This window comes from Ziziphus jujuba, chromosome 8 (assembly GCF_031755915.1).
Source record: "Ziziphus jujuba cultivar Dongzao chromosome 8, ASM3175591v1".
Classification (NCBI taxonomy): domain Eukaryota; kingdom Viridiplantae; phylum Streptophyta; class Magnoliopsida; order Rosales; family Rhamnaceae; genus Ziziphus; species Ziziphus jujuba.
The window spans coordinates 28,863,283-28,875,794 of NC_083386.1; the positions used below are offsets into that span (position 1 = coordinate 28,863,283).

General features: G+C 34.2%; 1 protein-coding gene and 1 pseudogene across 1 annotated transcript; one reads left to right on the plus strand and one right to left on the minus strand.

The window, feature by feature from the left end:
• Positions 1–818: 818 nt before the first annotated feature.
• Positions 819–3,431, minus strand: LOC125421633 (vacuolar protein sorting-associated protein 26B-like; the record flags this gene model as incomplete). The annotated part of the gene is made up of 8 exons (XM_060819898.1): positions 819–896; positions 1,433–1,486; positions 1,670–1,714; positions 2,163–2,229; positions 2,314–2,425; positions 2,717–2,761; positions 3,144–3,211; positions 3,343–3,431. Coding segments are annotated over 8 exons (558 nt in total), but the record flags the coding sequence as incomplete, so codon positions are not given.
• LOC125421343 (rhodanese-like domain-containing protein 14, chloroplastic) lies at positions 3,357–10,386 on the plus strand (annotated as a pseudogene).
• The last annotated feature ends 2,126 nt before the right edge of the window (positions 10,387–12,512 follow it).

Genomic DNA, 12,512 nt, shown 5'->3' on the forward strand with positions numbered 1-12,512 from the left:
AATAATATTTTCTCTCAAAACCCTCACCATTCACTCCATTGGAAAAGTTCCCATTTTAATACATTTTCGCAAAACCTAATCTTTTATGCCCTAAAAATCAAGGAATAATTAATTTAATAAATAATTAAATAATTCAAATATGAATAAAATACAATAAAATAATTTAAAATACTTGCATTAAAGAAATATAATATAAAAGTGAAATTCAACATATAATTCATAAAATTTGATTTAATAAATCAAAATAAACAGTGTAAAAAATATAATTTAAATAATTACAAACAATCATATAAAATAAGTGGTAAAAATATATTATAAAATTCATTTTGAAATATTCAGTCAATCTATATAATAAAAATATGGCAAGATGCATTTTAAAAACATCGATTTAAATTAATTGACATAAAATATGAATAAATATATTTTAGAAATTTATATCTGAAAAATACTTGACGCACCACATTATATACCAGTTATGCCCTATGATACCCAACGTCCCGAGCACCATCTGATGGGGGGTTAAAGAGAGAAACTTGCATACGGTCGCTTCGCCATCTCGACAGCGCCATTGCTTAAACCGTTATCCTGACCACGGAGGGGGCCAGTTTATGTGCACCATATAGAACTTGCCTGCCCTTGGTCTGATGGCAACTCACGGAAGACGTTATAACTTGCGCGCTCATCCACATATACAGTATAGAACACCAGTACTGTATGAGTGCGTTTAAAACAAATAACCAAGTTTATTATTAAAATATCCAATTTTTCAAAATTCACCGTAGGAATTATACCATTTTTCAAATTCATATTCCCACATTTTTCTTTAATATCACCAGCATAAATCCATCTATAATATATAATTTTTCCCATATCATAAAATCTACAAGATAATATTTCAAGTGCATAAATATATATTTTGAAAGCACCATAACTTAAACCAATATTTTTCTTGAAATCTTTAAAATCAAATCATGCCAAAAATAATATTAAAATCATATGAAATTCATATATTCTTAAAATAATGTAAACGCATTTGTTATGCATTATAAAATCAACATAAAACTCAACAATAATTAATTAAAAACCTTAAACCATAATTCCTTTAAAATCCCAAATACATTTTTGGCAACAACACATATATTAAAACCATCATAAATTGGCATTGTATACTTAAATGGAAATTTTTTTCAAATATTAAACATATATTAAAATTCACATGAAAGCATTTCTAATTACACAATATTCTAACAATAAAATTTAACAATTATTAACAAAATCCCATATCCATAAAATTCTTGAAATCAAAATATTTCTTGATGCACAAATAATTATAATTCATTCAATTTTGGCATCAAAATTTCAAATATAAATTTACTAAATCAAAAAAGAAAGCTTCTATGCGACCCTTTGGAACAAAGTAAAAACATTTAATGCTTTTGTTGTACTCAAATTCAATACGTAGGCAGTCTTCAATTCCAATTTCCATCTGCAAAGGTATTATTAGAAAGACGGAGAGAATTAACTATTGTATTATTCTTTGTAATGCGCAAAAAGTATTGATTATTTAATCCCTTCCACAAAATAACAAGGTCATAAAAGGAGTCAGGTTGAGATAATCGAGACCACCATACCAATGTCTCATCAGACAATATGGCAGCTATGCACTCACCTTGTTACTATTGTTAATTGATGGAGGTGCGGAGTAGTTGCGAACCTGAAGCATAAAATGACATCAAATTAAACTAGAATGAGATGTTGCATTAGCATGATTTGCAAATTACACAGATAATCACATACACAGCAGCTTAATAAGGCTGGAAGGAACAAAATGAACGGCAATGGTACAGGACATATAAAAATTAGTAAAGCAGGACACCTGATGTCAAAACCAATCAATGCTCAAATGGAAAGCTTATATAAGAAAATATCATAAATCTAAGTTACAAAATATCATAAACCTAAGGCACAAACTTTTAATTAGGAATATAAGTAAAATTCATTACATTCTTAAAAAAAATTAAGTAAATAATGGATAATAGCAAGGTAAAATTCCGGTTGCACATTGTTTAGACTAATACATTATATTCAACCTGAACAATCAAAATTATAATAATTAACTGTTATGGATAGAGAGCAAGCGAGTGAGAGAGAGAGAATATTACCACAAAATCCTTGTATCCCACTATGCTACCAGCATAACCACGACTTATTGTGACTTTCAGGACATACCTACAAAGAGAAAATATGCTAAATGGGATTTAAAATTAACATCAAGTTTACCACTCACATAGTAATGTGTTGACGATTATTTACCTAAGCCTCACATTCACCCCATTGTATGTCTCATATGGCATTTCAACAGTAGAAAATTCAAAGGGATACGTTTTTCTTTCATATATTTCCCCAGGAACATCCAGTTCACGAACTGCAAACAAAAGCTAACTTAGAGCTTCCTTGTAAAGAAAACGTAATAAAAACAAAGCAAATTAGTAGGAAATAATTCATTGAATGTTTGGACTAAATAAGACATAGACAATTACTAATTATGGATATCACAAGAAAATTTGCTAATCATTCCAAATAAAGCAGTTTCTCTTTCTTTCCTCAGATTTTAGGGAGAGGAATGATGGTTATTAACAATGAATCAATTCATAGTGTCAAAACATAGAGTTGAAACTGTCCAAAGCTAATGAAAATTAAGACAAAGCATACTCACCAAGGGAAGTAAAATCATAAAAGTTGCCTCTGTCAAGGTACATTTCTGCAGAGTGAACAAATTATTAGATTACACGTTCAAAATACAAAAAAGATGGTTCCAGGCGCTTTTCAACAGTATAAGGGAACACATTATTTAACACAGGAAACAGTTAGAACAGAAGTAAAAAATAAATGACCCAGGAACTAGAAAATAGATCAATGGCCAGATCACACATGCATGAAAGTTGAATCTTTAGTTAGAAAATGTTAGCCAAGTTCTTTCTAGAAACGAATATTAGAAATGTTTATGGTGTCCCGGATTTTAACTGTCTGAGTTCTTAACTTCTTATCATGGTTTATACATATCAATGCTTGACTGCCTTTGATTTTCTAATTTATCTTTCCAGCAAAACATTACGAATTGAAATGTTTTAGCATAAACTTACCTATCTGACCAAGGAGCTCAACTTTGACACCGTTATGTTCGACCTTCTTCCCTTGAATTGGATATATAGAGATCTGCAAATACCACCACAGAAACAAAATATCTTAAAATTCTGATATGCAATGCTGATGATATAATAACTAAAAATTAACTTTTTTTACTGCAATACTTAAGATTTAAATCAATACTATATTTAACAACAATCCTTGCCAGCAATGTTTTCTTGACTTTGGAATAGTGGGACCATTACGGTTTGACCATTTTCCTTCTTTAACTGGACCTGCAGAATTAAATCACAAAGGGAAATGCTTCATCATGAATATTAACAAACTTCTGAATGAACCCCAATTCCAACCGTCTCATCAGCAGAATCTTCATTCTTCCCCTTGGTTGACAGTGGGATCATTTGGATCCACAAAGATGAGATTTTCATCAAGAAGTATACCACAGGGCATTAGAATCTATAGTGCAGCAACAAAACCAGCAAAATCACCTGGTATAACTCTATTAGAATCTCATTGTTCTTTGATATTTGAATTCTCTTATTAATTCAACTCTCATTTTGGCTCTTTTCTTCTCTGCTTTTGGAGGGTTTAGCTGAAGAAGCCTGGAAGATTAAAAGGGCATATTCACTAGAGAAAAGGGTAAAGCAAATTCTAGACCCCTTTTTTTTTTTTTTTTTTTTTTTTTTTGGTGCCTGTGTCTCGCTGTGCACAGACACATCAAACTTCAATCACAACAAGTTTAATATCATATTCTTGTTTTGTTCAACGATTTGAAGCTCATGAATAACTCACCAGGAAAATTAATGAGATCAGGAAGGAAAGAAAAGCAATGAGATTATTGTGATTAGTTAGGAACATAAACATTGATCAACCCCATATATAGCATAAGCATTCTTCTTCGCAGGCAAGGATTGTAGATGTGAAGGAAGCTCTGAGGCTTCAGAAAGAAAACAACTTTGTCATTCTTGATGTGCGACCTGAAGCAGAATTTAAAGAGGTTGGTTACTTGGTTTTTAGTCTATCTTATAAAGTCCTCTATTCATCTGAACTAACAGAAGAAAATTTCAGAAATTATTAGATAATATGGTGCTAATAGAAGTGTACTTAAATCTAATTTTTTCTGATATTTGTAGGCTCATCCACCAGGTGCCATTAACATACAAATATACAGGGTTATAAAAGATGGATAGCATGGGACATAGCTCGACGTGCTGCATTTGCATTTTTTGGCATCTTTGTTGGGACAGAAGAAAACCCAGAATTCATACCAAGTATGAAGTTGAAACCTACCTGTTCTTTCATGGTTGTTGCAATATATGTTGTTGTGGAGTTCAGAGAACTAACAACAAAAAACAAGAAAAAACACACAACACGATTTATTGTACATCCTCATGCTCAGGTTCTCTGAGCTTCTGCTATTTTATTATCTGTTGAAGAAATTACAAGCTTGCAGATTCTACAATGGTGATTCACATAGAGAACACCCAAAAACCAACTCGTTAGCCCCTTTTACACCCTCTCTCAGATTATTCAATTACTCTTACAGAACTTTTTCAGGAATTGAAACAACAAAGAAAGAACAAATCTTTCTCTCACAAACTAAGAAAATCAACTCTCAAAGAAGGTTTTGCAACTCTGTATTTTTTACTCTCTACAAAGAAGAAGTAGTTAAAATCTGGTGTATATTAAACAGCCTTTTAACCCCCTGTTATAACCAACCTAACCACTGCACCTGCATTGCACGTGTTTCAGTCAATTAAAACAAACTTCAAAACGTTGTCGTTCCCTTTTGAAGTACTTAAGCCCATCAAAGAAACGCTGCCGTTCCATCCTATTCTTTCTTTATTTGAGAACACAGGTTCAATCTCTAAAGCATAGCTGGACTTTATTTTCTGAGCTCTTGAGGATTAATTCCTCACATTTCTCCACCTAATCCTCAAAAGCTTAAATATAGCAGAAACTTTAAGAACCATCCTTGCAAACTTCACCTTGTTCCACATTAACCTACCGCAACTCCGAACAAGATTTTACATGAGTTAACCTGCTCACAGGTAGGACTTTAGTTCCCATATCTATGGGATTGAGCTCAGTTGGTATTTTCTCCAACACAAATTCTTTCCTCTCCACCATATCACGATGAAGTGATACTTAATCTAAATATGTTTTGATCTCTCATAAAACACAGGATTTTTGTAGAGATGTATGGCACTTTAGCTGTCTAAATAAAGTACAACAACTTTATTAAGCACACCAAGTTCCAATAGCAGTCCCTTGATCCAAATAACTTCTTTAGCAACTTCAATTACTGCCATATACTCAACCTTTGTAGTTGATAAAGCCACTACTGCTTGTAAATATGATTTCCAGCTTACACAATTTCCACAAACAGTAAATGCATAAGCAGAAATTGATTTTCTCTTGTCTCGATATAGTCTGCATCTGTGTAACCAAGCAGCTCAACTCCATCTTGACTGCCTTTAAACAATAACCTTTCATTCATAGTGAACTTCAAGTATCTCATGAGCTATTTCATAGCATCCCAATGACTTCTTCCAATATTAGACATAAATCTGCTGAGAATACTTATAGCATGTGCCAGATTTGGCCTTGTACTAACCATTAAGTACATAGTAGATCCTATAGCACTAGAATATGGCACACCACTCATATATTCTTTTTCCTGTTCAATAACTGGATATTGATCTGCAGATAACTTGTAATGTCCACCCAATGGTATACTAGCAGGCCTTGCTTCGCTCATATTAAACTTGGATATTATCTTCTGAATGTAAGTAGTTTGCTGAAGCTTCACCTTTTTATTTCTTCGATCTCTAACAATTGTCATCCCCAAAATTTTCCTAACCTGCCTAAGTTCTTTCATATCAAACTCAGAACTGAGTAGTTGCTTCACAGAATTAATCACCTTTGCATTTGGTCCTGCCAACAATATATCATCTACATAAGAAGTAGATATATAGTATTTACACTCATTGTATCCTTAAAATACAAGCAACTATCGAAATTACTCGTTGCAAAGCCAGCCTTCAACATAAAAGTATCAAAGCTCCTATACCATTGCCTTGGGGATTGTTTTAAACCATACAGAGACTTCCTTAGCAAGCATACAAGCTCTCCACCCTTTCTAGTAACTTCATATCCCTGTGGCTGCTTCATATAAATGGTTTCTTCCAAGTCTCCATGAAAAAAAGCAGTTTTTACATCTAACTGCTCTAATTCCCAATCAAAATGTGTAACTAGAGAGAGAATGATTCGAATGGTGGTGTATTTAACCACAGGTGAGAAAATTTCAATGTAATCCACACCCTCAACCTGTGTGAAACCCTTTGCTACCAATCTTGCCTTAAACCTCACTGGATCAGACTTAGTTAATCCTTCCTTGACTTTGTAGATCTATTTGCGATCCACAATCCTTTGTTTTGAAGGAGCTGAAACTAGATTCCAGGTATGATTGTCATGCAGAGACTTCATTTTTTCATCTATGGCATGTTTCCATTTCCTTGCTGTTGTAGACTCCATAATTTCCTTATAATTCCTAGGTTCATTGTCTGAAAAGTCTTGGAAACTAACCAAAGCATATGCAATGAAGTTAGCATAGCTATATTTTCTGATGGGTATTACTTTTCTCTTGGTCTTATCTCGAGTCAACAAATATCCAGGTGAAGCAATTGTTTTTTATGGCGAAGAAGCATGTTGCATTTCCCTTTCATTATTTGAATCTGATTCTGAATGTTGTGGTGTTCCATCCTGACTAGCTTCAGATTCATTCTCCTTTAAGGCACCTCTTTCCTGGTGATCTGGTATATTATCTTCAAGTACAGGTAGCTTTGCCTGTCTAGTCTCAGCTTGTTGCTTATTATCAATACCTGCACTGTTAGTGATCTTGCAAGGCATAATATTTTTATTAAAAATCGCATCCCTACTAACAATGACTCTAAACCCTTTAGTTTCTTTATCCCAGAGTCTATAACCCTTAACCCCTTGAGGATACCTTATGAAAACACATTTCAAGGCTTTGGGTTCAAGTTTGCCCTCTGATTGTTGTGCATATGCTGCACAACCAAAAACTTTCAAGTTGTCATAGTTTGGCATCTTCCCTGACCAAACAAACTTTGGTGGTTGAAAATTGAGTACTGTAGAAGGAGACAGATTTACAAGGTGCATAGCAGTCGTAACTGCTTCACCCCAAAACAACTTTAGTAGACCCGAGGAGACTAGCATACACCTTACCTTGTCTAACAAAGTTCTATTCATCCTCTTAGCAACACCATTTTGCTGAGGAGTATGTTTTACTGTTCTATGTCTCAAAATGCCTTGAGTTTTACAAAAATTATCAAAATCCCTATTACAAAACTCAAGTCCATTATCAATCCTTAAGGCCTTCATAGACCTGTTGACTTGTTTTTCAACCATCAACTTCCACTCCTGAAATATACTAAAGGCCTCATCTTTTGTTTTTAACAAGATTACCCAAACCTTCCTAGAACAATCATCAATTATGGACATAAAGTACCTATTTCCACTTTGAGTAGAGACTTTAGTAGGGCCCCACAGATCAGCATGAATATAATCAAGCATAGACTTAGCTCCATTTGTACTTAAATTGAAACTAAGTCTATGTTGCTTACCTAAGATGCAGTTTTCACAAGAGTCTAGTTTGCTTATCTGATCTTTACCAAATACATTTTGTTTATTCAAATAATACAAGCCCTTTTTACTAATATGTCCTAATCTACTATGCCTTAATACAGTATTATCAACAGGAGTATGAATAAAAGCATTGCAAGAATTAAACACAGCTTTACCAAGTAAGACATATAGGCCATTTTTTTTAATACCCTTAAAAGCAACAAATGGGCCCTTTAATATTCTCATTTTCCCATTTTCAGTTTTAGAAATATAACCAGCATCATCAAGCATACCAAGAGAGATTAAATTTCTCTTTAAACCAAGAACATATCTTACTGAATTAAGAGTTCTAGTGGTGCCATCATACAATTTAAACTGTACATTGCCAATACCAACTACCTTGCATGAATGGTCATCTCCTAAAAGGACCTGTCCTCCCTCATACTCTTTATAGGACTGAAAAACATCAAGAACAGGACACATATGAAATGATTATCCTGAGTCTAGAACCCATTCTGACTTGTTTTGCTCACTGTCAGCAACAAGTACCTCCCTAGAATCTTCATTAGAAGAAAAAAACAGCAAGATCACCATTTTCATGGTTCTTGCTTTTATCATCTCTCTTTTTCTTATAACAAAACTTCATAATATGACCTTCTTTCTTACAGTAGTAACATTTTTGACCCCTTGTTCTAGACTTAGATCTAGAGTGGTCTCAGCTCTTCCCCTTAAAATCAATATTTCTAGAATTCCTAGTGACACTTCTACCCTGAGCACTAACCCTTTCACTCTTTGACTCAGTCTTTAATTCTATGTCCTTGGACTTTAAGGAACTGATCACTATATCCAAAGACAGAGAATCACAACCATATTTGATGGCATTCTTGACATCTCTATATGACTCAAGCAAAGAATTAATTAAAATTACAGCATTATGTTCATCACTGAATGTAACTTTGCAATTAGCAAGATCCAAAATTGTTCGATTAAACATATCAAGATTAAAGTCTAGATCCTTAGAAGTGTCAATTTTAAAGCCAAAGAATTACTCTAATAACAAAATTCAATCTGGAAGAGACCTTACCAAATAGAGTTGCTTGAGTTTATTCCACATCTGAGAGGTGGTTGTTACCTCATCTACCTTCCTGAGGATATTATCATAGAGATGCAGGATGATTGTACTCAAAGCAATCTCGTCCATTTCCAATTTCTTGTCCTCTAGGATATCAGTAGGGAATGAACTTTCAATTGCTCTAGCAACTTTCATCTGCACGAGAACTGCCCTCGTCTTCTTCCTCCATAGTAGGAAATCTACCTTGCCATTAAAGATCTCCACCTCTATTTTTGAAGCCATTGTTCAATCTTCAAGAAACCCAAGATTCCGAGAGTAGGATCTTTCTAAACACACTCAAAAGATTCAAGAAGACTGGCTCTGATACCACTTGTTGTGGAATTCAGAGAACTAAGAACAAAAAACAAGAAAAAACACACAACACAATTTAATGAGGTTCGGCCAAAAACCAACCCGTTAGCCCCTTTTACACCCTCTCTCAGATTATTCACAAAGTTTCACAAAGAAACTTCAATTACCCTTATAGAACTTTTTCAGGAATTGAAATGGCAAAGAAAGAACAAATCTTTCTCTCACAAACTCAGAAAATCAACTCTCAAAGAAGGTTCTGCAACTTTGTATTTTTTACTCTCTACGAAGAAGAAGAAGAAGTAGTTAAAATCTGGTGTATATTAAACAGCCTTTTAACCCCCTGTTATAACCAACCTAACCACTGCACCTGCATTGCACATGTTTCAGTTAATTAAAACAAACTTCAAAACGTTGTCATTCCCTTTTGAAGTACTTAAGCCTATCAAAGAAACGCTGCCGTTCCATCCTTTTCTTTCTTTATCTGAGAACACAGGTTCAATCTCTGAAGCATAGCTGGACTTTATTTCCTCAGCTCTTGAGGATTAATTCCTCACATATGTGTATATTTTGTCTCATACTTGCAGACTCCAAAATAACTAAGATGTTATAATATGATAACTAATAGGTGTGAAATCAAAATTAGATAAAGATGCAAAGATAATAGTGGCTTGCTTTGCTGGAGGTACAATGAAACCAACCCAGAATCTCCCTGAAGGTCAACAATCAAGGTGATCAAACTTAACTAGCCAATTTCTCTGTCGAAAAAACAAAGAAAAACGCTGTATTATATAAACTTACGGATTTTGATAATATTATACATATGCAGGTCTCTGATAGCGGCCTACTTGCTGGTACTGAATGGGTATACTGATGTGTTCCATTTAGAAGGAGGCCTATACGCTTGGTTCAAAGAGGATTTGCCATCCGTTGCAGAAGACTGAAGAAAGGTCTGATGGTCTCAAAAAAAAAAAAAAAAAAAAAACAAACGGAGCGCAAAATTTTTGTCCCTAACGAGAATCCAATGAATTATTTTATTATGATTTATGACCAACATGTATAATATATGATGTATCGGATGTAAGTCTCATAAATAAATAGATTTCGATATTGGAACATGAATCTCCATGTTGGCGCACAAATCATGAATTATTGGTATACATCAGATTAGCAAAAGAGAGTTTATCAATCAAGAAAACATAACATCTAGAAACTACTATATAATTTAAAGAAAATTTCTAGGTAGCCATGGATGTGCTATGTTTCAAGTCATAAAATCTTTTTTGCAGAATTACAGAACATAAATCATATTTACTGAACCCACATTCATAAAATATGACTCCCGGTTTGAAAGTGTTTTTAAACTATAAATTAAGCGTACACAATCCACGATAACCTTCAAACGTACTTTTTTTTTTTTTTTTTTTAAATCTATTATCTAAATATCTAAGAATTTGACGAAAATTAGAATCTAGAGTCAATGAGTGTCTAACATATTCACAACATTCTTCCTCAGGACTTGATAAGATGGAAATAAAACCATCTACCAAGTGGGTGTTGTTTAGGTGGATATATATTCATTCCTGATCATGATGACAATCAAAACAATATATGCCTTCACTTGTTTTAATAGCTCCATACACATTGACTTTATAACATCTCTGAGAGTCCAGTAATACTAATTAACAGAGTGCTTTGTCTACCATTACCATTTGTAACTTGCATGTGTCGCTAGGTGGATATAAACATCATCAGCTGCTCCTCTACAGTGGTGACACCACTCATCTGAATATACAAACATTACAGGTTTTTGTTTGTATAAATTTTAACAAGGAGATCAGGCTAGCTGCTGAGAATTAGCAGCAAATATAGAAAGATGGAGGCTGATCACATCTGTGAGTGCGGGCAGGAAGTGAAGCAGTTTCTCGAAAGCAAGGGCAGTGTTAAAGGACTAGTAGACTCTGGGATATCCAAGATTACAAGAATCTTCATCCATTCACCAGAACAAGATTTATCACAAAGTGGTAGCAAAATTAATCATGATCATAGTCTTCAATTCCCAGTCATCAATCTCAAATGATTAGTTGATCACGATAATGAAATTAGGGGAAAGGAGATTGAGAAAGCCATAGGAAATGCAGCTGAAACATGGGGTTTCTTTCAGATTATCAACCATGGAATCCCACTCTGTTATGGAAGACATCTTGGAAGCTGCTCGGAGTTCTCAAAAGCAGCCGCATGAAAGTGAAGAATGGACGGTACTCTCTGGATGTTTCAAAAAGCAACATTGTCAACTTTTTCTACAATCCACTGTTCAAAGTAGAGGGGCCTTGGGATTGGAGAGATACCTTGCGCTTTGATGGCAGAGAAGATGAAGGCAAATTGGAAGCTGTAACCCAATTCTGCAGGTATCTACATTACATACCAAAACATCATGATGATGATGATGATGATAATGATATTGATAATTAATGATGATGACATTAATTTAATTTGTGTTCAGAGAGGAATTGGTGGAGTATTCAAAAGGCTAGATCCGAATGTGGTAGATAGTAGGTGAATTAGCAGAATCACTGGGACTTAACAGTGATTACATAACAAACATGGGTTTCTTAAACTCCACGTCATTTTTCTGCCAATATTACCCTGTTCGTTCCCAGCCACATTTAGCACTGGGCACAACCAAGCACACAGACAGCTCTTTTATAACCTAACTGGTTGCAGACCCAACAATTGGTGGTCTCCAAGTCGTTCATCAAAATCATTGGGTTGATGTGAAGCCTGAGAGAGGAGCTTTTATCGTTAATATTGGTGACAATACAGCTGATCACTAATGACAAATTCAAGAGCATAAAGCATAGAGTTTTGGTTCCACAAGAGACCAAGTCTCGTGTATCACTTGCTTGACTTTTGACTCCTGAAGACAAGCAGAAAAAAATATGGGCCAAAAAAGGAGCTTCTATTGGATGAGAATGAATTCCCAGCTCTTTACAAGGCAACCAGCTATGTGGAATACGGAAATGATCGTAATGTCAAAGGAATTCATGATTCCCGCTCCCTCCTTCATTTTAAGCTAGCTTAGCTAAAAATGTGTTTTCTTCTTTATTATTAATTTTTTTTTGGGACATCCTAACAATAATATTAAGCATCCTGTCACCATATGATGTATATATGCATATACATTGATCAATATATGATATTTTCAGTTTTCTATTCACACCCAGCTTTTTCCCACGTTGATGTATAGATGAAGCATTTGTTATATTTTATAATACAAAGAGACGAATTAAAAGAAATG